The sequence below is a fragment of the Mercenaria mercenaria genome, chromosome 4 (assembly GCF_021730395.1).
Source record: "Mercenaria mercenaria strain notata chromosome 4, MADL_Memer_1, whole genome shotgun sequence".
NCBI classification, from domain to species: Eukaryota; Metazoa; Mollusca; class Bivalvia; order Venerida; family Veneridae; genus Mercenaria; species Mercenaria mercenaria.
In genome coordinates, this window is record NC_069364.1 from 8,291,340 (window position 1) to 8,318,412 (window position 27,073).

Below are 27,073 nucleotides of genomic sequence, written 5' to 3' on the forward strand. Positions count from 1 at the left end.
GGATATACAAATTAACACGTAGTTTGATCCTTGTAAATGTTTGTGGTTCATACTATAACTGTATTGTTCAAATCATTGATGCCAAATTCTATTATCTGACCACTGCTTCAGATAAGAAAATATCTGATAGCATATTGTTTACATTTTGCAATTACATCAAATGCTTTTGATCATGTAAGGCAATAATTAATAACGACAACAACACCGTGAGTAATGACGCCTTCAATAAATTCCTACTGCAATATGTCCACGCACTCGCTGCATAAATATGCTGATATCAAACGGTGTCGTGCAGAATGTAAACACTGAAAAAGTGTAAATAACACGTCGGTAATTTACGACAGTCATTGTTGCTTCTTTCTAGAAAACTAATAAGTTTTTTGTGCAAATGTGTAGGCCGTTAAAAATTACCAACTTAACAATCAAACCACAACACTTTAGTTTCGTGACTAGGTAGTTTTGTTACATAAAATAAACATTAGTAGAAAATGGGATATTTGAAAACTTTCCTAGAAATCTGCGAGAGCTGATATGAATTTGATATTGATAGAGATGGAAATAAAAAAAAAGTTTTTACTGCAATAAGTAAATTTTCTAAAAAGTATCCTTATAATTCCATCTTATATCTTTGTGTTTATATTGAACATTCTGCTCTACAAAACGCCATCATCCTAGTATCTGTACCTCCGTGGACGAGTGGTTGAGGTCGTTGACTTCGAATCACAACCGCCCTACGGATGCGTGTTCGAAACATCGCTTGAGGTGTCATGTGTGGAAGCCATCCAGCTGGATTACGGAAGGTTTGTGATTTTACAAAGGTGCTTTAACATGCCTGAAATAATGTTCGGAGGGGTACCTGGGTTCTTCCTCCACCATTAAAGCTGGAAAAGTCGTCATAGGACCTACATTTTGTAAGTTTAACTCTAATCCCCACCCTACCCCTAACAAATAATTCTAGTATTCATTGACGACGTCTTATTTTGCTTGTTGCTGTTACAAAAAATACATCACTCCGAATGAAGATAGAAAAAGAAATGTGTACCTCTAGTACGTACGTCATCGTACACAGTGCAGTATGGTGGCTGATTTGTGCCATTTCGTTCTGTCGCAGCGACACAATGACAAACGTCGTTATGGCGCCCCCGACAAACCTTTGTCTTTGTGTCGATGCAACTGAACAAAATAACGAAATTGCATAAATCAGCCACCATAGTACAGTTTGTTTGGAAGTATTGTGTTTCGTTCTGACATGATTGTTTTAAAAGTAGACTATAATATATTTGAGCAAATAAATTAACAATAGTGTTGTAGATCGTGTATTTATGTAAAACAAAACTAATGAATATCATCACGTTTCAGTAAATTGAATGCCTAATTACTGTTATACCTTTTATATTGTCATATTCATCTGCATTCTAAATTTGATCTTTTTTTTTTGCAATTTTCATGATTATAATATTCCCACGTGACATTTGGCATTTAGGTGTAATATGGTAATCAAATTCATCTAAGCTCTTTTATTATAAAACAAATGTAACAAAAATAAATATTCCCTTGTACTTCAATTGACCATTCCTGTTTTACACTTTAATCATTTTTTCAAGTATTTATACATAGGGATGGTACGGTATAACTGAACCCAATTTGTGTCTCCGGCGCAAAGAAATCCTAAATTGCTACTTGTATTGTTGAGAGTAGTATAGGGGCCTCTTTGGCCCCACGAGTGCGCATGCGTGAAATGACGTCATGCGCGGCGGCCATTTTGAATTTTATTTTTAGAATGACATCATCTTTCTATTTTAAGAATGACCTCGCTCTGCTATTTATATCTCCCGGAAGTATATAGAGCTGACTTATATACCTATCTAGGGCGTGTTCGCGCACATTGAGGGTCAGTTGCTCAGCCCTAGACGGGGAGATAACATGAAAACAAAAACTATATATCAATAATGTTTAATTAATAATCATATAGATTTATCTATAACGTAATATACATTGTATGGTAATCAAAGAACTTATTAAAAATAATTTAAAGCAAAATATTTATTCCATTTAAACTAAAACATAAAACATTCTTTAAAATAAGTACATTATAACTTAAAATAAAGTATTACATTTTTGCCAACGATGTTTGCTCCTTGGCGTCTACTGACAAAATGACTGCAATCATAAGTGTATTATTCCTAAATGCGCATGCTCGGACCTATTTTTCATAATGACTTCATAAGCTATATTTAGATAAGGTCATGAGTGCATCAAACGTGATCATGGTCAGAATGTCTAGCGTGTGTTGATTTAAGGCCGGATAGGCGAACAATGAAAAGTAAACATGTCAAAGTTAATCCCTTTAAAGTCGCCACAACGTCTGGCGTGTATTTATTTAAGAGCGGATGCGTGAACAATAGCGTATTCAACTGTCAAAGTTAATCCCTTTAAAGTCGCCACAAAGTCTGGCGTGTATTTATTTAAGAGCGGATGCGTTAACAATAGCCTATTCAACTATCAAATTTAATCCCTTTAAAGTCGCCGTAGGGGTCTGGCTTATGTTGACTTATGGACGGATGTATTAGCATAAGGCCTATTCATTCTGTAAAATTTAAATCCGTGTATTGAGTACGGGAAGGGAGTCGACTTCGGTCCGGGTCCCCAAAAGGGACCGAAGTGCCTCTTTATACCATCAATGATATGATGTATAAAGAACATTTTTCTTAAACAATTGCCACATTTTTAATGACCACCCAGATTTTTTAAAACCAGTAAAGGACTTTTTAAGAAAGTTGCTAAAAATCTCAAAATAAGACGTTTTTTTGGTCCATTTTTTCATTTTGGGTATTGACATTTTTGAAACCCCAAAGGGTGCACTTTCCCATAAACTAGGTTCCCAAACCGGAAATGAAGTCATTTAAAATTTTCAAAGTCATCGTACAGGCTCGGGACCGGTACCGGTAGAAAGTCTTTTCGAGTAGGTTCAGAATTATGTCAATTACTTGTCTATCTCTTATCCGTTTTCCAGTATTGAGGTTTAAGCCAGATTACTTTAAGTGCTGCAGTAAAGACCCAGATTTGCGGCGAGATCAGATCGCTTCCTGACCTTTGTACTTCTCTAGACAATCTAGATATCACTATCAGTTTCCTCAAGTCTACAGGAGGCCAACCAGACAAATCTTTGCACGAGTTTATGGTTAACACCTTACAGATGGACACGTCAATACAAAGTCAAAAAGTAAATACACTAAATTAAATGAATTTGTATCAGTGAAATGCAGTAACTATGGAGCGCGGAATGTGATGATAATGATTACTTTTCTGAACCGTGATAAATAGGTTTACTAAAAAAAGTGTTTCATAATTACCAGCAGCATTTTAATAATTTTCATTGATGTTTTCGCGTCGATCTAAATTATGTATGTTACCTGACATACTTGCACGTTTTAATTTAAAATTATATGAGAACGCCAGCGATGATTATGAGCATTTGAAGTGCTAAATAAGTGTAGAACATTTATTAAAGTACCTTCATTCACTTCCGTTTGGAAAACTGTTTATTATATTGTGGAAATACGAAGTTTTTTTATGTTTTAGGCCCAACAGGCATGCGAGTTTCAACATGCGCAGTCGCTATGGTTACTGCTGTCTCTACAGAAATCTAAAAAGACTATAGAGCATAATCAACATACAGAGGTTTGTTTGTCTGTAAAAACACAAGTCTATACTTTTTATGTTATATCGATGCCTTATTTACTCCTTTCAGTTATAGGCCGGTCATATTACCACGTATTATGTCAAAAGGTTAAACAAATTCCAACATGAAATGTTTTTATTGTTTTATAATCTTTAAACATTAGAGCATTTACGAAAAAAAGTCCTCAAAAAAAATCCCATTGGAAAATCTTAAAAAATGAGATTATGAAAGGCACCCTCTTTGCAATTCAATGATTCAGACGAATCAAGAGGTTCATTCATTAGGTAACATACATTAGTTTAAACCTATAAGTTGGTTTATTTCTTCAATCAGAGGCATTGATTATATAAAATATCATATAAATTAAAGCTGATATTAAGCTTTGTTGTGACATTTACTAATAAATGCATTAATTTACACTATAGATTTACCCCACCCATCAATTTTATTTGTGTTGGATTAAACGCCGTTTTTAAACAGTATTTCAGTTATGTATCGGCAGGCAGTTAACCTAACCAGTGTTCCTGGATTCTGTACCTGTACAAACCTGTTATCGGCAAGTAACTACCAACTTCCCCACATGAATCAAAGGTGGAGGATGAATGATTTCAGACACAATGTCTTTTATCAAATCGTCATGGAGAACATATGGCCCGCCCGAGGATCCAACTCACGACCCCGCGATCCGTAGATCGGTGCTCTTCCCAATGAGCTAAACGGGCGGATCCACCCATTAATAAAACGTGCATGCAATATCCTTAAACTATTTCCTTGAAACTCGCACTAAATGTAATAAATGTTATAATATCAACAACAGTATATTAAGAAACAATAAGGAAAAGAATCCCAGATCAACAGTGACTGTACTATAGTATATACAGAACTGGTCACTACTGTAACAGTAAAATGTTAAAACTGTTTTAAAATCGATACTAAACTACAATTTTCAGCTAACAGCAAATGTACACAAAACCGTAATGTACAAAAATGTGATGACAAAACTCTGCGATGCGATATACTGTAAAAATATGCTCTATCATAAAGTTAGTAGGTTGTCCTTAGTAATAAGGCATGATTCTTTAAAACATGTTAACTGGAGTTCGAACAACTTTTCATTGCTCTCTCAAGATTATGAAAGTCAGTTAAGTGTTAATGTCATGACATCTACAGCCATCCCAGAGCAACCTCTGTGCCAAGGAACAAGTTTATCACCACGTTTGTACCATCCCAAGTCAAGAGGGTTCGTTTCCTTTCCAGTCCATGTCTCTACTTTAATGGCAGTGTACTCTAAATATATGAAACTTTGCAGTTGCCTCTGTAGGAGTCAGGCTCTGTATCTTTACTACCGATGTGCTTGTTGCCTTCGTAATAAATTTTTTCTGTAACTTAATGTGTTTAATGTTTCATTAGTTTTACCTTTGTACAAACATAATTATGAATGATATACTACCAGCTGTTTCAATGTCATCATGTTAAGAGTGTTTATTTACAAAGATTCTGCCTGGTATCATTTAATAATTTAAGCTATTTGCTCACTTTCAGTGTTTTCAAAATAATGCATGGTTTTCAAAAATGCCTCTTCAGATGATTCTTTTGTTGGTCTACCTTTACTACGTTTTACAGTATTTTGAGGTGTTTGATGTTGAGTCGGAACTTGACATGCTGTTCTGAAATGTGTGCTACACTTTTGATGATATCTTGCACCAACTGCTGTTAGATCATGTACGGATTAGAGTCAACAGAAAACTTCGCTTCCAATTTTTCTTTATTGTTGACTGAAATTTTGAAGTCATCATATGCCTTTTTTGTCATTTTGTTTGGCATCTGTACCACAGAACAGGCATTTGAAATGAAAAGAAGTCAGATGAATGTGTCCGTTTCGCTACGTTATAGAGGTACCGTTTGCATCTTCAAGTAGATTCGGGTGGCAGTAATTTTTCTACACTCATAGCACACAATTTTCTCAGGGTCTAACATACATTCTCCTGCAATTTTATAAAAAGAATAATAAACATAAAGGTCAACTGATTTGACATTAAGAGTAATATATAATCTATATTTATAAAAGGGATGACACAAATAGACTCATTATGGTCCCTTTTATAATTCATTCTTTTATGTACAAATATCAAAGCTCTTTAGGTTTCAAAGGAAGAAACACAATGACACACAAGTACTGTGTAATGTTTTGATACAATGATACAGAGAAAAAACAGATGGCGATTTAAAAATACCTTTCTTTCAATACAGATACACTACACAATTGAATATTGAAATTAAATTGGTAATAAGTAACACGTGATTGCATTCTTCTGCTTCCATTCTTCTCAATGTTTAAATAAATATACAGCGCTAGATAAGCCAGGAAATAGCATAAACTACAGAAATGCATGAATATCATATTTGAGTACCTTTATTCCTGGCTGCAGAAATTAACTGTCTACACCTTTTTTCACCCAGTGTTGCTATTTTACGTTCGTCTTTCATGTCGCAAATAACACAATTCTCCTCAGCACTGAAAATGGAAAGATTAGTGTTAAACTGTAAGGTGTATCAACAAATTTCCATAAGGAAATTATATGTATTGGTATTAAAGTATTTAAAACAATTTTGTAACAATCAAATGTTACAAATCCAAATAGCAAGGGTTTTACCTCATGAAGAAATCCAGTAAACACCAGACAAATAGTATAGCAACACTTTGAACAGTAGAACAATTTGTTTCTTCTAGTAGCACTTATGCCACAGACAGCATAACGCAATCATAAATTTTGATCTTAATATAACAAAATTGATCCTATAACAATGACATTTAAAATAGTCCGTATTTTGAAAGAAATATACTTCTACTACAGAAGTACAAAATGGATGCATTTAATTTCGTTTCTACTAAGTTAATTTTAAACATCATTTTTTTACGACACAAACACGCTTCCGTATATCTATTTTCCATGCATAACCCATGTGCCTGATTTAACTTTACTAGACCTTTTTTAGAATAAGCTATCGTTGACAATTCTAATACTGCGTACCACTAACACTTACATTTCATACTGGTCTGTGTATCAGTACATGTTTTGAATAAAACACTTTGTCGTAGTGAACTTCGCGGAAACCCATAAAAATCAAACAGCCTTGATAACTATATAATTTAATATTGCATTCACCTAGTAACGGACATTTGACATACTTCAGTCAATAAATATTTTTACTTACCATACACGATTCAATTGACAATAACCAGTATTCTTCGAACAGTGTGTGTTCCAAACAATTTGACAGCAAACTGCGATGTTTACTTCTTACCGGAAGTATAGAAAAAATAGCATACGGTTCATGATAACGGACATTGGAAAATACTTTTTCCCCCAATAAATATGATGTGATATCTCAGTATCCTGTAGTGATATTTTTGAGGACTTTTTTTCTGTGTGTTATCTTGTGTATCTCTACTCATTTCATGCTAAATATCTCATGTTGGATTTAGTTTGACCATATGTTTCACTATAACCGGCCTATTATAAGTATATGAAGTAGAATGACTTATTAATTTGCCCTTTATTAGACATCTTATGTGTGTTTATTGGAATAAACAATAATTTTCAAACAGTGTTTATTTGCTTTACAGTCCACGTTTGAGAGCGTTGTACAGGAGTTCCACGAGGAATTGCCGGATGAGTTACTGACTGCATACAGGGCGTACATGAAAAAGTTGTCAATAGAAAAACTCACAGAATTATTGGAAATTTTGCATGAATATATCCTGTTAGTAGTGGCTGTGAGACAGAACCCTGAGGATGAAGATTTTCTTGATACATCCAATAACAAGTATGAAACTTACCATCTCTTAGTCATGTCATTTGCTCGGGCAGTAATATGATCAAACCTGATTTGAGCTGGCCTCTCTAAAATGAAAAACTTTAAAGCAGATTGCAGTAATAAACTACAAACATTTTCTGCGTTCCATTTGCGTGGTACACATAAAGAATTATTGCAAGCACAGGCCCGGATCCAGGGGGTGGGCCGAGGGAGCTCGTATTTTCTCAAAATTAGACCCAGAAACGCACCAGAGGCCACCATTTCATACCTATATTTCAAAATTTTCCAGAGGGAGAGCCCCTGACCTCCCCCCCGCATCAAGATTGGACTAACCCCTCCATTACCTTAAAATTTATAACTTCAAATGCACCAGTGGCTACCGTTTCATACCTGTATTTAAAAGCATTCCAGAGGGAGAGCCCCCTGACCCCACGAAAAGGAGGGGTGTTCCATATTTCCAGATGGGGACATTCCCGCCCCTGACCCCACTAACATGGCCTGAGCCCCCACCCCTCCCGTGCCAACCAGTCGTCAGTTTTGTCAAGCATTAAATTTCTTCGAAATCAATGGAAATTTTTTTTAGCTATCTTCTGCAACATTTACAATATTGCATGAGATAGCGAAAACCTTTGTCATATTTCTGACCTCATTTTCTATATTTTTTGCGTATCTTTGATTTAAAGTATATGAAAACGTCTATGTACATTTCTAAAAAGAAGTATTACTTTAGCGGAGAAACTTATCAGAACCTAGCAGCGGGTAAAGTGTGTTGCTGGGCCTAGTAGCGGGTAAAGTGTGTTGCTGGGGTCTCCGTGACCGAGTGGATAAAGTCGCTGACTTCAAATCACTTGCCCCTCACCGATCGATGTTGGTTCGAGCCTCACCAGGTCCGTTGAAATTCTTCATGTGAGGAAGCCATCCAGCTGGCGTACGCAAGGTCGGTGGTACTATCCAGCTGCCCGCTTGTGATAAAATCAAGCATGCCAGGTGTCCACATAGTCATTAGCATAGAGGAATACCGGACGTTTCCCCCCCCCCCCCCCCACAAAGACAGTTCCCCCTTAAGACATTCCCCCCCCCCCCCCCCAAGACGTTTCCCCCCCCCCAATTTAGTTATACCCAAGATGTTTCACCCCCAATTTTTAAATAATTTGTTTCTTAAACAGTTTCACCTTAATATTAAATCCAGGATTGTATTGAAATAAAGTGTACATTTGTAATGAACTGCAGCAAGTATTTAGTGATATAATTTGGACATTTAAAGAAAAATATAGCTCTTGTTGAGTCAACCTTTTATCCCTTAATTTCATCATTTATTTTGAGATATGGCCTCAATGAATATGGTTAAAAGCTTTCATCTATTAACAAAAATTATCTTTTACTCCAGTTCCTGTTCTTTATGATTTTTCAATCAATGTTCATAATTTGTGCAAGTCAGATGCAAATTCTCAGATACAAAAATGTGAACTCCCTTAGTTTAGCACTTAAATTATCAAAAGGTGTGATTCACACCTTTTGATTAAATTAACACCTGTGATTAAACACAAAGATGTTTAATGATTATGATATTTATGGGTACAAACCAATTTGCAGGAGATATTTTTTATATTGAATTAATGATTTAGATAAAAGTTTTGGACATTTATGATATAGTGGGACACACAGTTGAAGTGACCCTTATATATCATACAAAACAGTGACACAGTCAGAAAATAATAATAAAAAAAATCTTGTTTTATTATCTTATTTGACTTATTTAACATTTTGGGTATGACTTTTTTACAGATGTTTTTACTTCTCTAATCAGTCAGGGGTGTAACTGTTTCAAGTTATCACAGTTTATAACCCATTTGAGTTATTGCTTATTCTTTCATAACTTGTTTCAGTTATCATAAAATATTACAAAGCCCTCCTGTGCCAATTCCTCATTTTGAATGAGACTAATCCAATTATTTCCTGAATCCTTGACCTTTTATCTTTCCAGCTATGCAGTAAAATTTTTTAAGCAAGGCTGATAAAGTTTTACCAAAAGTTTTAAAGCTATAAAACTCTTAACATCCCATTATGCTGATCAGGTCATGATCAGACTAAAAGAGAATTTGATTAACCACAGTTTGCTACTAATTTCACTTTAAAGGTCACTTTGTGAGAACAGCAAAAAGACTTTTTTTGAATAACTTACCTGAGTTAACTATATTTTATAACTAAAACAGGTAGGGCTGTCATCGATAGAAACAATATCGATGTATCAACAATATTTTTTTGTCGATCGATTATCGATTCCCATTTTCAAAAATTGATATTTTACAGAGAGAAAAAACTATCCAAATAAACACTCAGACCCTAAAAACAACTTATTATAAGTTCACAAAGTTGTAAATTTGGATAAATGCAAAAAAAGGAGTAAAGGCAAAATAAAAATGTAAGATATTATTAATTTTTATTTATTTCTTTTATTTCATAAATACAAATACAGCATAATCAAACAGAAATATGAAAAGTAGGCAATAAAACTAAAAATAGCATGTACAGGAAGGTATATAGTATGCATATTAACAAATAGGTTTTTAATCTAACTTAATAATCGATATATCGATGTATCGTCAATATTCGTCTTCTGATATATCGGTATCGTCGATATGCCTAAGACCCAATCAATGACAGCCCTAAAAACAGGTTATAAAATGCTTGAATAATACAATGTATTGTATACATAAATTAGTAAGTTACTCACCGGCAGTGATTAGGGCTAGAATCTCATTGTAAAACTGTGTTTTTATTCAAATTAATAATGCAAAATACATGTAGTCAATTTACATAATAAAGACACTTGTAAGCAGAAATCATTGAAAATCAATCTCTGTATTTGGTACTTAAGTTTTTGTAGAAAAAAAATTGTATGTTTCTGGTCAAGATTTAGCAAAAATTAAAAATGAGCTTTTGCCAATCAAACTTTCCTCAGTTATATTATAACAATATGTGCATGTATGCTATAACCAAGAATCTTTCATGAAAAATGTCCATGGCTGTGCGCCGTCCAATCTGTTTTAAATTAATTCAGTTTTAATAACATAAGGGACTAACAAATATTGAAAAATAGCAAATAGCTTGAACCATATCACGCTGGGCATGATTGATTCTGCCTTTGCGACCAGTGTAGATCTTGATCAGCCTGCACATTTTGTGAATTTGATTCGTTAATTTGTGAGAATTGAATCATATCATAAATTTTCTTATGAGCCTCAAATATATTGTTAATTAATGTCCCCAATGATTTGTACTTTCATGAAATGAGTGAAACAAAAGTTGTTGTTTTTTTTATTCTGACCTGTTAACTAAGAACATATTAATTATAAATGAGTTTTTGCTTGAAATATATATTGGATAACAATGTAATCATGGTCTAAATAACGAGTAATTGGTATTTTTATATAGAAATGCTATGCGAAAAGGAGTTATATTTTTCTGCATACTGAATATAATGCTTTTTTTTTCAACACAATATTACTAAAATGGTTAAATCACAAATTAAAAATGTTTTCATGAAAAGGAGTTATATTTTTTTAAATTATTGACTGACGTTTTTGATAATAATATGAAAACTACAATAAAATTCTAATGTCAGCTTTTCGCACAGGGGAAAACCTCTTTTTGAAAACCTCTTTTTGAATATGTTTTCAGAAAGGAGTAATGTTTTTCTAAATACTGAATATTTTGCAATTAGAATCGCACGCGTATTTCTGACATTTTAAAAATGAACAAATAAGCAGAAACATATGAACAGGGAAATATAACTTTCAATTTAATTGATATTTCTCAAAGTAATATTTGAGTGTAAACAAGTTGTACTGACAATTCCCTTGATGAATGTTACAAAAAAAGGATCCACTGCATTCACTTAATAAGGTGTTAAGTGGTAATCACTGAAGGTCATAAATGCCACATTTATTATGTGAGATAATCTAATCAAACATTTAATTTAGATTGAAGACTTCATTTAATCTTTAGATTTTATTATAAATTTCAGAAAGAAAAGTAAATTTTATTATCAAGTACTTCTTGTAAATAAAATCATCTTCAAATATAATTATAGATCATAGAATTTAACTGGGAACGTTAAGTGATACTTCTTCTTTATATTTTTCCAATTGAAAAGCAGATCTTAACATCTGTTTAAAGTGTAAGTGATGCAACTCTAAAATTTAATGATGTTAATGGAATATCGAGTAACAAATATTTGACTAAGACTAGAGTACCCCAAAATCCTACCATTTTCAGGAGGTGTACATCAAAGAAACATAAGAGAAATCAATTTGTGTAATCCATATTTCATTTTAGCAGTGCAAACATATATACATATAACTATTTAAGGTAACTCACAACCATCATGGGCTAAATAATTAGTAATTGGTATTTTTAGCTCACCTGTCACATAGTGACAGGGTGAGCTTTTGTGATCGCCCTTCGTCCTTCGTCCGTCGTCCGTCCGTCCGTCGTCCGTCCACAATTTCTTGTCTGCACGATAGAGGTTTCATTTATGATTTTATTTTAACCAAACTTGCACACAACTTGTATCACCATAAGATCTCGGTTCCTTTCTTGAACTGGCCAGATCCCGTTATGGGTTCCAGAGTTATGGCCCCTGAAAGGGCCAAAATTAGCTATTTTGACCTTGTCTGCACAATAGCAACTTTATTTATGATTTGATTTTTACCAAACTTGCACACAACTTGTATCACCATAAGATCTTGGTTCCTTTCTTGAACTGGCGAGATTCCGTTATGGGTTCCAGAGTTATGGCCCCTGAAAGAGCCAAAATTAGCTATTTTGACCTTGTCTGCACAATAGCAGCTTTATTTATGATTTGATTTTAACCAAACTTGCACACAACTTGTATCACCATAAGATCGCGGTTCCTTTCTTGAACTGGCCAGATTCCGTTATGGGTTCCAGAGTTATGGCCCCTGAAAGAGCCAAAATTAGCTATTTTGACCTTGTCTGCACAGTAGCAGCTTTATTTATGATTTGATTTTTACCAAACTGGCACACAACTTGTATCACCATAAGATCTTGGTTCCTTTCTTGAACTGGCCAGATTCCATTATGGGTTCCAGAGTTATGGCCCCTGAAAGGGCCAAAATTAGCTATTTTGACCTTGTCTGCACAATAACAGGTTCATTTATGATTTGATTTTAACCAAATAGGCATACAACTTGTATCACCATAAGATCTTGGTTCCTTTCTTGAACTGGCGAGATTCCATTATGGGTTCCAGAGTTATGGTCCCTGAAAGGGCCAAAATTAGCTATTTTGACCTTGTCTGCACAATAGAAGCTTTATTTACGATTTGATTTTAACCAAACTTGCACACAACTTGTATCACCATAAGATCTCAGTTCCTTTCTTGAACTGGCCAGATCCCATTATGGGTTCCAGAGTTATGGCCCCTTAAAGGTCCAAAATTGGCTATTTTGGCTTTTGCAGCCATATAGAAACTTCATTTATGGTTTTATTTGATACAAACTTCCAAAATAACCTCAACAACAATAATTCTTGGATTCCATGACAAATCAGATCCAAGCGTAGGTTCAGAGTTATTTTATATCTGATTACCTCCCCTGATTGTAATCAAAATGGATTTATATCAGTAAGTACTTATAGTACTTATTTGAAATTTCATTATTGTCATTAGTTGGACTGAGCCAATCAGGGTAGATAACTATGGACTGATTTTATGTCAAATTACCTCCCTTTATTTCAAATTAAAATGGGTATATCTCCGTAACTAATGAAGATACTGATCTGAAATTTCATTTATGTCAACAGATTTATTTGGCAGATCCTTCTTTTCTTCACTTACAATAATTTTTTTTTAATTACTTCCCTTTTACGTTACTATAAATAGCTTATTTTTAGTAACTTTTTTATTATTGGCCGTAGGGAAAAACCGAGACCACTTTTTTGTGGTACAACATGGATGGTACCTCCAATTTTTAGGTGTATTTTGACATATCTGTACCTTGTAAGAATTTTTTTTCTTTTTGGTTAAATTTCTTCTCTTTGTTGTTCCTGTCCTTTGTGGACTTAGATATTTTTTCTGAGGACCTTCTTTTCCTCAAGTGCAATGATAACAGGTGAGCGATATAGGGCCATCATGGCCCTCTTGTTCCCAATTCATACTAATTATTATTAATATTAAAACTTGGCTAATTTTAACAAACTAAGTCTTTTTTTATTTTTTTTTTGAACTTTTAAACATCATATATTGATCTTTATTAATATTTTACTTTATGTTTTGCTGATAAACATAACCTGTCTCCTTACCAATTTTGGTATTTTTCTTATAAACTCATTTTTTTAAAAACAATTGCTCCATTATCTTTTAATACCTTAAATGAGTTTGGGGGTGAAATGTCCTAAAAGCTGAGACAATTCCCCCCCAAAATGGGGGGGGAACGTCTTGGGAGGAAACGTCTTGGGAGGAACTGTCTTGGGGGGGAAACGTCTGGACACCAGCATAGAGCCTGCCTATGCGTAATGCAGAGAGCTTGCCTGTGCATCAAAACCTGGTGTTCAGAGAGACCACCGGTGCCCCGACAAAACCGAAAGTAAGGGGTTTTGAATAATTCATTTACATTTCGGCCTATTTGTCAGTATTTTTTGGAAGAATATTGAACAAGAGGGCCATGATGGTCCTGTATCGCTCACCTGAGTACCATTGCTCAAAATGATATGATCAAGCTTTGACATAGAGCACAATAATAGGCATACACATTAAATGTCATCAGGATAAACATTTTCTTGTAACAGTCCCTTTTGACCTAGTCAGGGTCAATATCAATACCAAGCTTGACGGTCCTAAGCTCAAATGCTGCATATTTGTACTAACATGACTATTCCTTACCCTGGAAGACTTAAATAACATTTAAAACCAATCTCATTAGATGCTGCTGAGATATATTGGTTTACATAAAATAAAGGGAGGTAATTTGTCATAAATTCAGTCAGTATGTATCTTCACCGATTGTCCAAGTCCATCTGTTGACATAATGAAATTTCAGATCAGTATCTTCATTAGTTACGGAGATATACCCATTTTAATCTGAAATAAAGGGAGGTAATTTGACATAAAATCAGTTTCAAATAAGTCGTATAGGACTTACTGATATAAATCCATTTTGATTACAATCAGGGGAGGTAATCAGATATAAAATAACTCTAGATCTGACAGATTCGTCATGGAATCCAAGATTTATTGTTGTTGAAGATATTTTGGAAGTTTGTATCAAATCAAACCATAAACGAAGTCTCTATATGGCTGCAAGAGCCAAAATAGCAAATTTTGGACCTTTAAGGGGCCATAACTCTGGAACCCATGATGAATTCTGGCCAGTTCAAGAAAGGAATCAAGATCTTGTGGTGATACAAGTTGTGTTCAAGATTGGTTAAAATCAAATCATAAATGAAGCTGCTATTGTGCAGACAAGGTCAAAATAGCTAATTTTGGCCCTTTCAGGGGCCATAACTCTGGAATCTGGCCGGTTCAGGAAAGGAACCAAGATCTTATGGTGACACAAGTTTTGTGCAAGTTTGATTAAATTCAAATCATAAATGAAACTGCTATTGTGCAGACAGTGTCAAAATAGCTAATTCTGGCTCTATCAGGGTCATAACTCTGGAACCCATAATGGAATCTGGCCAGTTCAAGAAAGGAATCAAGATCTTGTGGTGATGCAAATTGTGCGCAAGTTTGGTTAAAATCATAAATGAAGCTGCTATTGTGCAGACAAGGTCAAAATAGCTAATTTTGGCCCTTTCAGGGGCCATAACTCTGGAACCCATAATTGGATCTGGCCGGTTCAAGAAAGGAATCGAGATCTTACGGTGACACAAGTTTTGTACAAATTTGATTAAATTTAAATCATAAATGAAGCTGCTATTGTGCAGACAAGGTCAAAATAGCTAATTCTGGCCCTTTCAGGGGCCATAACTCTGGAACCCATAATGTGATCTGGCCAGTTCAAGAAAGGAACCGAGATCTGATGGTGATACAAGTTGTGTGCAAGTTTGATTAAAATAAAATCATAAATGAAACCACTATCGTGCAGACAAGAAATTGTTGACGCACGGACGGACCGACGACGGACGAGGGGTGATCAAAAAAGCTCACCTTGCCACTATGTGACAGGTGGGCTAAAAATGAATACAAATAGTGCGCTTGATATGTATGATATCAAAGAAAAAACTCGTTAAAGACTGCGGAAAAGGTCGCGCTAGTGTTCCATGTCAGTACACTATCAACTAATTTCATCGAGTTTGCGAGCAAAATCGCTGATAATTAAAAAGTAAACACTACTATACATAGTATAGACATTCTAATGTTCCGTGCCTACTTATTTTTGAGCAGCATACCTATTATCATGGATTGCAGTCCTCTACCGACCTGGACATTGTTTATAGCAAAGAAACCGCCGATATAGCAGATGCCGATATGAATATGCACCGTGTGGTTGCCACACTTCTAAAATTTCTAGGTACATTCTATAGATATTTTAATTTTGCCTAAAAGTATATTTGCATTTAGATTATGCTGTCGGAATTGAATACGTCACGTAAATATCTTTTGCAGACTTGGAGAATGGTTGTATGTATATATAGAGAATATGGACAAACCACCACTACAAATAGCTGTACTGGCAGACTTTCCAAAGGACATATTATACAAACACAGTGTTCATACATGGGTTAGTACCTATGGTATGCTGAGAGAGAAACAGACAGGAAACTATCGTAGATTCTGATCATGTCTGTATTAGAGGGAAGATTATTAAAGGACAGTATTGGACCAAACCTTTTTGGATTGTTGTAGTAACATTGTCAGAGTTTGTAATGATAACCTGTGATATGACAATATTTGTTACATTTGCAGTGATATGGTAGAAATTCAAAGAAGTATTTAATTATTTTGATTTGCATGTGATAATATATGTGTAAGGACCTTGTTTTGTGAATATGTGGTGTCAAATAATTTCAGTCATGAAAAAAAGGTATGTTAGACTATAAGTTATTATCTATTTATGATGTCATTTATAATTCACATTAGTTTGTTGCTGTTATTTTGAACTTATTACATTCGTTCGAATTGTTATTGCTGACAGTTTTCGATATTTCATGATGTTTTAAAATGTATTTTTCAGTTCCATGCAGTGTGCCTTTATTTCTCCTGTTGTATAGTTATTGTATTGTGTAGTGCTGGATTATGTTTATTCTTTAGTGTGATTTTGTTCACTATTAGTTTTGTTTAAGTTGTATATTTATGTTAATTTGATAGTGTGCAGGTACAATATGTAATTATAGGTTAAAGCGTTTCCATTTCGCTCAAATAAAAACACTTTTTGTATGAACAACACGGTACTATATATGACCGAAATGAATACCATTCAGTTTAAAAGGATAGATTTAAGTAATGATAACAAAAGATAACATTTAAGAATATGACTGAAAACATAAATTATAAATGTTTTATCGCTTTTTAAAAATATTTTGCCTTTCTTCTTTATCTGTTGTCTATAATTTGTGAAGTTTTATAGATAAGATGTATTTGAAAGAAACGTTATTCCTGCTCTTTATTAATGCCTTGTGATACATAACAAAAGACATGAGACAGAATTATTCCTCTTTGTATTGAAGATAAAGAAACGCTATATAGTCCAGATTTATTCAGTGTTATGGAATATGTTTATTTTTCTTTTACAAGGTAATTGTTGTTATTTATTTGTTGCCTTACTTCTACTGTTTTTGCTTGGCTTATTGTGTCTATGATTTATTCAAGTAATGTTTATGTGATTTAATATTTAAAAAAAAAAACTTACCATGGCCGAGTGGTTAAGGTCGCTGGCTTCAAATCACTTGCCCCTCATCGATGTGGGTTCGAGCCTCACTCGGGGCGTTGAATTCTTCATGTGAGGAAGCCATCCAGTTGGCGTACGGAAGGTTGGTGGTTCTACCCAGGTGCCCACTCGTGATGAAATAATGAACGGAGGGGCACCTGGGGTCTTCCTCCACCATTAAAGCTGAAATGTCGCCATATGACCTATCATGTGTCGGTGACGTTAAATCCAACAAAAAAATACTTACTGAATGCCATTTTTAAACGAAATTAGTTTTTGAGCATTTTCAGTATAAAAATGGAATAGTAGGTCATCTAGTTTACACGGTCACTTGAAATGCGCGTAATCATTTATCTTAAGCATCCAAACTATCTAGCAGTCTACATAGTAGGAATACACTTATGTATAGGGAACAGAGTTTGAATTATGTCTGTGATAGCACTATTTGATAGCAGTGTTGGTATGGACGGTATCATTTTAAATCGACGTAATTGAAGCAAATGATAAAACCTTTAGGCTGCATATATATTATTAAGTGATTTGAATGGTGATTTTTTCAAGTATTAAAAGAACAAATATTTGTATGTGTTTTTATTTTATATGGCCTTTTCTATAATGGTATTGTGTTCCTTACTTTTAGGCGGTTGACTATTTCGGTTTCACAAGAAAATATATTCTGCCGGCATGCATCTTCTTCCTATAGATTTGGACGATTGGTTTGTCCGCACCGTATTTGTGCCCGCTACATACGGCTGTGTAGTGCATTCAGCATCTTTCAAACATTTATTACAAGACAAAAGTGCCGTGTTCAAATCTTAACTACTGCTCCTTTTGTCCCAAAGCTCCATTGAAGGGCTGATCTTGGCAAAGGATAAACATTTTTGTTTAGGGTTAGGCATACCGAAGTTCAGTATCACTGAGGAAGTGTTGATTACAGTTCAATGGCAACATTCTTAGTTTCGCTGTTTCTTCTAACTACTTTTCCTCGTATTATCATCAAACAAGGCAGTAGAATTGGGCTTGGTAAAGAGCAAACATTTTTGGATGAAGCATCCAAAGGTCAAGATCACTTTGGATAAATTCCTCATTCAATCCATTAAATGTTCTTTATCCTTCCTCATCACTTTCATGTGTAACCGCATATTGCCTAAGTATCCCCAAACATTCGTTTGTTAAAACCCTCCTCGACCCTCTGGGCCCGCTGTAGCGTAGCCGCTCCTTAAGTCCTCTGGATTAACAACTCAATACACTGTTTTTAGTTTCTACGTAGTTTATTTTCCGTTACCAATTGTATAACTTCTAACTGACAGAGCTAACAAAATTCCATCTAGCACAAATAAGCCTTTAAGCATTTCATAACTCTCTGTCTACGTCTGCAATCATTCTCAGGCTGCGCGCAGCGCAAGGCATTTAAGCCCTGGCCGGCTTCCGAGCCACCACGTGGTTGCTGTGTGAGCGGGCGTCCCCTTTCAGCTTAGTCCGACAATACACATTTTGTCTCCATATTTATACAGATTGGTCAAATACATCATTTACATAAGCAAAATTAATGAATTCTGGTACAAACCGAAAGTAATAAACAATAAAAATATTTCTCGTAAAGTATAGATAAATTGTCACTCAAGTTACAACCAATGTCCATCATTTTACTGCAATATAACACTTATATGACCTGACTAATAACTTTAGATGCATTTTATGTGCACTTCGTGAGAAAAACAACATGTTTTTCTATAGTGACGCATTTATTAATTAACCTAGATCTTAACCTGTTTAGTCTCGCCTTTTTTGTAAGAAAAGTGTTTCTTAACTTATGAAAAGAGATAAGGAGAGTGTGTTTTCTTTCAACAAAAAGAAATTATATCAATTTCTTTACACCGCCTCCGACCCCCTCCTTTCCAGTAACACCCTGTCCCAATCAAACCAAAAGGAAACGATAAACGATGGTTTTATTTACAATTACTTTGCCTCTTAAACATTTTAAGTAGTGTGTTACTCCATCCATTTTATCCCTCCCCCACTTCGTTACATCTTATCCCCACCTTTTAACCCGAAAGTAAACAATGTTTTCTGTAGTCATTCTTCTTTTTACATTTTTCTTAATACTAACACAAGTTGCCCCTTTCTCCCACCCACCAACACAACTATTTTTTTCTTAATTTTTCTTCGTATTACTTCCATTTTTAGCTCGACTGTTCAAAGAATAGGTAGAGCTATAGGACTCACCCATGCGTCCGCATCCGCATAGGCGTCCTGATTTGGTATGTAAGCTAGTATCTCAGTAACTACTTGTGGGATTGGATTGAAACTTCACACACTTATTTACTGTAATAACCTGACTTACACTGCACTGGTTCCATACTTTATTTAGCATTTTTTTACAAAATTATGCCCCTTTTTCGACTTAGAAGTTTTTGGTCAAGTTTTTGTATGTAAGCTGGTATCTCAGTACCTATTAATGGGAATGAATTGAAACTGCCAAACTTGTTCACTGTGATGATCTGACATGCAGTGCCTAGGTTTCATAACTCTACTTTGCATTTTTACAAAATTATGTCCCTTTTTCGACTTAGCAGTTTTTGGCTAAGTTCTTGTATGTCAGTTGGTATTACAGTACCCATTAAAGGGAATGGATTGAAACTGCACACACTTGTTCACTGTGATGATCTGACATGCAGTGCCTAGGTTTCATAACTCTACTTCGCATTTTTTTACAAAATTATGGCCCTTTTTCGACTTAGCAGTTTTTGGTTAAGTTTTTGTATGTAAGCTGGTATCTCACTACCCACTAAAGGGAATGGAATGCAACTTTACACACTTGTTCACTGTGATAATCTGACATGCTGTGCATAGGTTCTATAACTACACTTCGCATTTTAACAGAATGATGCCCCTTTTTGACTTAGCTGTTTTTGGTTAAGTTTTTTTATGTAAACTGATATCTCAGTACTTAATGATGGGAAAGGATTGAAACTTTACACACTTGTTCATTGTCATTAGCTGATATTAGCTGATATGCATTGTACAGGTTCCATATCCCTTTGCAATTTTACGAAATTTTACCCCTTTTTCGATTTTTATATTCATTCACTCGACAAGGCTGCTGAATAGTCGAGCGTTGCTGTCCTCCAACAGCTCTTTTTATGTTACTTGTTCCTCCCTATACATACACATCCCGTCTAACCCGCCGTTTATCCTACCTTCACCCAGAACTTTGATTCCGGTGGAGAACTGTGTCACCAATCCAGTCATCTTTATTGCTCGACGTTCTGATACATTGTATTTTTGAAATGCTATTATTTTTTTCATTTTCAAAAGTGACTTTCGACCGTTGAATCCATCCGATTAAGCAGCTTTCATCGCTATTTCTACTTAGAAAGTGACATTTTCCTACACGAGATATTAATAAAATAAACATTCAGTTGACAAAAAATCCCTCCAAATGTAACGTATAATCTTACCGTAACAACGTTCTTTTAGGTCAAAGACTTTGAAAATAGATCTAGATTATAGATACAGTGCAGAAAGATCAAAACGAAAATGGACGAAGCTTAAATGTCATGAATGAAAGCCGTCGAAGCATTATTTCCCACAATGCTCGTAAAATGTTTGATAATATGTCCTGCAAATATTAGATAAACATAAAAAACTGGGTCATGGGACAGCAAATTGTGTACCAGTGTGAAAAATATTATAAAAAGTACAATTTTCAGAATGTCTAGGAAGAGAATAGCAAATGTATTACACATATTTAGCACTTCATGTGACTTTTTCAGCCTGCCAGTTTTGTTATCTGATCATTTTGTTACCCGATTGCCGTCATTAATGTTGGAAAAAACTTGTGGTCCAACCAATTAGTTTTTTCTTAAATCAGCTCCGTCATATGTGTATTTCTTGTTTTATATATACCAATGTATTGCATATACTAGATTTATATTAGCAATAAAATGATTAAATCAAAACTACAATATCGGGTTCAAGACACTTAATGTTTAGGCAAAGATTATTTAAATTGAATACCTAGCAAGACCTCTCCAATAGGCCTATTAGCAAGGGATTGTAGATTTGAAAATTACACAAATTTACGTTGATGCCAAAAAAAATAATAAAAACAAACTTTGAGAAATGCCAGGGAAGTGTAAGATTTTAGACCCGGCCGTCTACACGTTTATTTATTTTACACTATAACTACTTGTCCGCATGAATTTTTAGTTCTATAAACATCATAAACAACCAGTTGAATATAAATACATGTATTTTATTTGAAAAAGGAACCCATGCCACATACGAAACTGGCCTGCCACTAAAAGACTGACATAAAACTTACGTTTATTGTAAAGCATGTGGCAAGACGAAAACAATATAGCGGTAAGAAGTGTCTCTTAGCTATTGACCTTTCGCAAATTTGAATTATATCTAGATAGATGAATGATATTTTCCGTTTCGTCTGACTTCCGATACACCGTGAAAGATCGATTCAAGCATCTGTTTATTTTTCACAGCATCTACGACGATGTACAATGTTGACGGCGATTAGCGATGACGAAAAATATGGAGAAAATGAATAATACTATGAACGACGAAGAATGACGACGACAACGAATACCACCATAGAAGAATGCCAACTACGTAAAATGCTCAAGAAGAAGAAGTCCGGCGACGAATAATGGCGACAAAGAAGACAGTCAACGAAGATCACTGCAGACGAGCAAAGATGCCGATAAAGAAGAATTACTTCAACGAAGAATACCGAAGAAGAAGGATCTCAATAACGCAGAATGATGGCGGGGGATGGTTCCAGTATCGGTCCTCATACAAGCAGTGTTGTATTGGCAAGACAGGCCATCATATCAATGATACCAAGATTAAGGACAGACAATCTGAACTCGAATACATGAAATATACACTATATTTTGATTTGCCGATCGTCAAATACCGTTTATATATTAGTCATAATAATTATCCGTGTCGATTTTCGCTGATGATTCTGTGATGCAGTATTACATATCAAACATCCTAAAAAGTGTTGTAGATGGAAACAAACACAATATCTGTATTTTTGATTTATTATTTCAAAAGTATTCCTAGTTCTAGTCATGTACAGGTATTATCTAATGGATGAAAAATATTATATTAAAAGACAATATTGATAGAGTAAATTTATTTTCCACAAAATGAAATACTGGAAAAATAGAACGAAAATATGGAACGAGTTGAATAAAACATGATGCCAGCCGCTGACATGCACCATATTTTTGTAATGAACATGTTTACTAAATTTAGTAACATAACAATTATACATGGTAATGTTATAATACCCGGTATATCAAATACACAATAAAGGTATAAGAAAGTTAATATTCCACCTTGACTGTTTATCAGAAAAAGTACATATAAACCGAAGTCGAAATTGTATAATCACATATCTGAATACAGTAGCCTACATTCTTGAACTTTAATCATTTACTCGTTTGTCGTCTAATTCATCACGGTTTAGAGTTGTCCAGTTCTTAGAAACTTTAACAGTTGATTAAGCTAACAGTCGGTTAACTTTTAAAGTAAAAAAACGTCTTTACAGTAAAATTAAAACATCATACTAGTGTTTCCCACCAAGACTAGTATTTTGAATTAAAATTTAACAGGTGATCAGTTTAACAGGCTATTGAAGTTTTGAACAATTGGGCCCAGATTCGCAGGAAATGAACGCCTGAGTGGTTAAATATCTTAGCACCCGAACGATAAACCGTGGTAAGTTAGACGACAAAGCACAAGAAGACCTTGATTGTTTTCATTCTTACATGGACATTGAAATGTTTTGATGAAAATTTTGTCGGGATGTCTTTATGCAAGTAGTAATTTACTGGACGTCATGCTCCAATTTGACGTCATAATGCTCTCTTACACGAGTCAACCGTTGATTATTCGAAGAATATACAGAACTTGACCGTTTTAAAAAACAAACAAAAAAACTGGCAATTAAATCTAAGCATGTTAGATTTTTTTTTCTGTGGATAATTGAAACATTAGAGTAAAATGTATCTGGTAATGTCACATTAAAAGTGTCAAATATGTTTCCCTAGAACGAACCTTTAAAAATTTATTTCAATCTGTCACTATAGACTATAGTTTAAAATAGAGCAGGTGTCCTCGATGTATTTTTTCTAATGAGATGTAACTTTCCATATACATGTACTTTTAGATCGGTTAGACCCAGACCCCTTCGTGTCCATCAACGATTAAGGTATTTATCAATTACTTGGTATCACCAAGTTCACTCCACTTACTGGACGTTTCGAATTTTTTTTGAGAAATGAACCTGTTTTTCTTGTAGTAGACATCGATTTTAAAATGAAATCGAACCGCTTTATATTTAAGAATTTGATTGCCTTTGGTAATCCTCGAAACTCCTCTGTAGTTAGAATAATTAAAAGAACTATAAATAATTTAAAAGAAAAACCAAACAGGTTGTACCATGGAACCAGGGTGGACCTTTCGTATGTAGAATGAATTAGACATAAAATAATAACGCATAAATGTAATAATTCGCATAATTAACAAATGGTCAACAATATTTTAGTAAGCGGTGAGTGTTCATGCTTTCATTATATGATCAAACCGTCACAGTGTCTAGAAGTATACCTGGCAACTTCACCACACTTGTTATCGGTACAGATGTGATATATGCATATAAACAAAATCAATCAAACAATTAACACTTACATATACTCGTACATATAGATTCTAATTTCAAACAATATAATCAGAAAAAGAACGTGCACAAATGAAAGCGAAACATGTATTCTTCATAAACATATAATTGTAGCGTTTTCGCTTTCACTTCTCGATATAAAAGGATTAAAGACCGGTCCATTTCAACATAGGTCTTACTCCCCCACACCGCACCCACCCCACATAAACATTTGAAAATCATTCTGATAATACAGCCAAATACAGCTAAGGCGGACCATTTACGGCCGTTTCTGAGCTTTGTATTTTCACACATATATATCTGATAACTCTTTTAGGCTTTTCTTACTACATTTTTTCAGTATATTTCAAAGTTTCAAGAACACACCTAAACAATTATTTTATACTGTAGAAACGAAATAAGATCTTAAAATAAGTAAATACATCATGTACAATATACTTTGTGCTACATTAATACAATAAAACGTTGAGATAGTAAACACCAAATACAGTTATTCTGAGGCGGGTATATAATTCAAATGTAATCACTATGTACATACTAGTATATCAGTTCACACAATATAGCAAATGTAATATAAATCATATCAGTTCAACAAAAGGCGAGCAGAAAATGCTTTCAGGGTTTTTTCTTCCATTTTACATATTTTTTTTTTATTTTTTTTTTTGCTTCCCGACAAACGAATTTTGTCTTGTAAAATAATGGTAAAGAACCAGATCATTTATATTGAAATAAAGTTTGCTAATATGCTTAATGCCTCTGTAGTAAGTTCTCAAAATTTGAGCTTCTCCCTGTCTGACAATGTGATTTTGTGTTATTTTTGTTTTGTTATCTTAGCTTTCCTGACTTACCTGACTGTTTCGGAAATAAGAAAAAAAAGAGAATGTATGTTTCACTAGAAATATCTCCATGTAGAAGGAAGCTGAACGTCACAAGTTCGATTACGCTCACACTAATAAAATACATACCAGCATTTCGGTGATATTAAATAGAAAAAGGAAATTAAAGAAATGTCTGCTGATTCTGGGCCTGCAGATAACATAGTACAGATTACTCATTTACAGCTTATTCATTGTAAGGATATGTACCAAAGGAATTTCCATTACTGTTCTATTTTACCGGCAGTTCAAGTTATTCAGGCTAGTCCGCAAGTTTTGTAATATTTGTAACCGTTTAGAACGGTACGAAATGTGTAAGACAATCTGGTTACGTAAGTTAAATCGTTCTTTAAAACGGAATGAGGAATGTTGACACTAAACAATCAAGCTGAGTCATATTTGTCCATGCACAGGTACGAGATATTTTGTGTCAAAATCCAGGCCAGGTTTACATACGAATTTCAAACTGAGTCGAGACTAAGCAAACAAAATAAATAGATAAAAGATAAAACATTTACACTGTTTATAAATCGATCTTGCCCTTTTAACTCTACTTCAAGGAAAGTTCAACGATGACTATGTTTGAGACAGGTCCAATTAGGTAGCATTTAGATGGACATTTTGAGCTCAAAATACCGTTACATGTATATTACACCTATATAAGCATTCTAATTTATTTTTCGTGTTTTTGATGCAAGTATTATGCATGTTTTACTCTTTTCGCAGGGGTAGGACTTGCATCATCACACTCAGAAGCATTTTGTTCAGTTTCAGTTTCCTGTGACAATGAAGAACTGCTGAATTTGTATCTCTCTAACTTTGACATAACATCAAACTGTTTACTTTCTTCGGCCAACATCAAAGCGGACTTTCCTTCCAAATTTGCCGTAAAAACATTTATACCAGTTTGGCAAAGAAACGAAATTACTTCTTTATATACTTCGGATTCCTTTGGATCTTTTAAATATGGCAATTTCTCAATGGCAATATGCAATGCTGTATTGCCTCTGTGATCAGACATGTTGTGAACCTCGTGCTTTACTGATATATCAGCCAGTTTCATGACAATTTGACATCTTTCTTCTTGTATGGCAAACATTAATGGAGATTTTTTCTGATCATCATCTGTACAACCTGGTGATATACCCAGCCGCTCCAGCAGTTCAATAACATCAGCATCTTCCTTCCAGACGGCAATGTGATACAGTTTGACATGTTTCAGGTTGTCAGACAAATTGACAGGGTAATCAGCTTGTTTCATGTTGTGCTTCAAAAGTTGTTCTACTATTTCGACATTTCCAGTCAATGCTGCTACGTGAATTGGACAATATCCATTCACATCTCTTAGCAAGAGATTTGGATTTGCCAGTAGTAGCTGCTCTACTATTTTCTCTTGATTGTTCTTGCATGCTTTGTGTAATGCAGTTTCGTTGCATGGATCATCTTCACTTTGAAAATCGATCTCATTTTCAGTGAAGTGCTTGCTGTTGAGCAGGCACTTAACGGCTTCAATATTGTTTTCTTCAACAAAGAGAATCAATGGACTTTTGCCATTCTTTCTGTAACTGCTGATGTTTCTGTCAGCAAGATCCAACAAAAACGTTACAATATCTCTATCAGCCATTTTAAATGCCATAAGCATGACGTTTAGATCACCAACTGGAGCTCCAAGTTTGGCTAGGTTTTCGATCATGTATTGATCGCCTCGTTTGATTGCCAAAATCATTGAAATCAAAAGATCCGTTTCTAACACTTCTGTTACAGAAGAACACATCTCACCTGTTCTGCATCTCATATTTTTCATTTCCCTGTAACAAACTGAAGCGAATTGTGTCATGCGATTTTTCAACAAATATGCAAGTAAACATACTGCATTTTTATTTTAAATGCCATAAGCATGACGTTTAGATCACCAACTGGAGCTCCAAGTTTGGCTAGGTTTTCGATCATGTATTGATCGCCTCGTTTGATTGCCAAAATCATTGAAATCAAAAGATCCGTTTCTAACACTTCTGTTACAGAAGAACACATCTCACCTGTTCTGCATCTCATATTTTTCATTTCCCTGTAACAAACTGAAGCGAATTGTGTCATGCGA

At 34.5% G+C, this 27,073-nt stretch overlaps 2 protein-coding genes across 2 annotated transcripts; one reads left to right on the forward strand and one right to left on the reverse strand.

Moving 5' to 3' along the window:
• The first annotated feature begins 3,040 nt into the window (after positions 1-3,040).
• On the forward strand, positions 3,041-17,971 carry LOC128556190 (uncharacterized). Its single transcript, XM_053540339.1, has 4 exons — positions 3,041-3,223; positions 3,583-3,681; positions 7,311-7,510; positions 16,131-17,971. The coding sequence occupies exons 1-4, from the start codon at positions 3,179-3,181 to the stop codon at positions 16,300-16,302; spliced, it is 516 nt and encodes a 171-aa protein (XP_053396314.1). The 5' UTR covers positions 3,041-3,178; the 3' UTR covers positions 16,303-17,971.
• Positions 17,972-25,675: 7,704 nt separating this feature from the next.
• Positions 25,676-26,749, reverse strand: LOC128556116 (serine/threonine-protein phosphatase 6 regulatory ankyrin repeat subunit B-like). The gene has a single exon (XM_053540033.1). The coding sequence runs from the start codon at positions 26,747-26,749 to the stop codon at positions 25,676-25,678; it is 1,074 nt and encodes a 357-aa protein (XP_053396008.1).
• Between the last annotated feature and the right edge of the window lie 324 nt (positions 26,750-27,073).

Excerpts from the sequence above, each read along its gene's own strand:
- LOC128556116 (XM_053540033.1), bottom strand. The coding sequence starts at position 26,749 with ATGTGTTCTTCTGTAACAGAAGTGTTAGAAACGGATCTTTTGATTTCA.
- LOC128556190 (XM_053540339.1), top strand. The coding sequence starts at position 3,179 with ATGGTTAACACCTTACAGATGGACACGTCAATACAAAGTCAAAAA. Across the intron at positions 3,224-3,582 it reads CGTCAATACAAAGTCAAAAA|GCCCAACAGGCATGCGAGTT; the intron begins GTAAATACACTA and ends TTTATGTTTTAG. Across the intron at positions 7,511-16,130 it reads CTTGATACATCCAATAACAA|ACTTGGAGAATGGTTGTATG; the intron begins GTATGAAACTTA and ends TATCTTTTGCAG.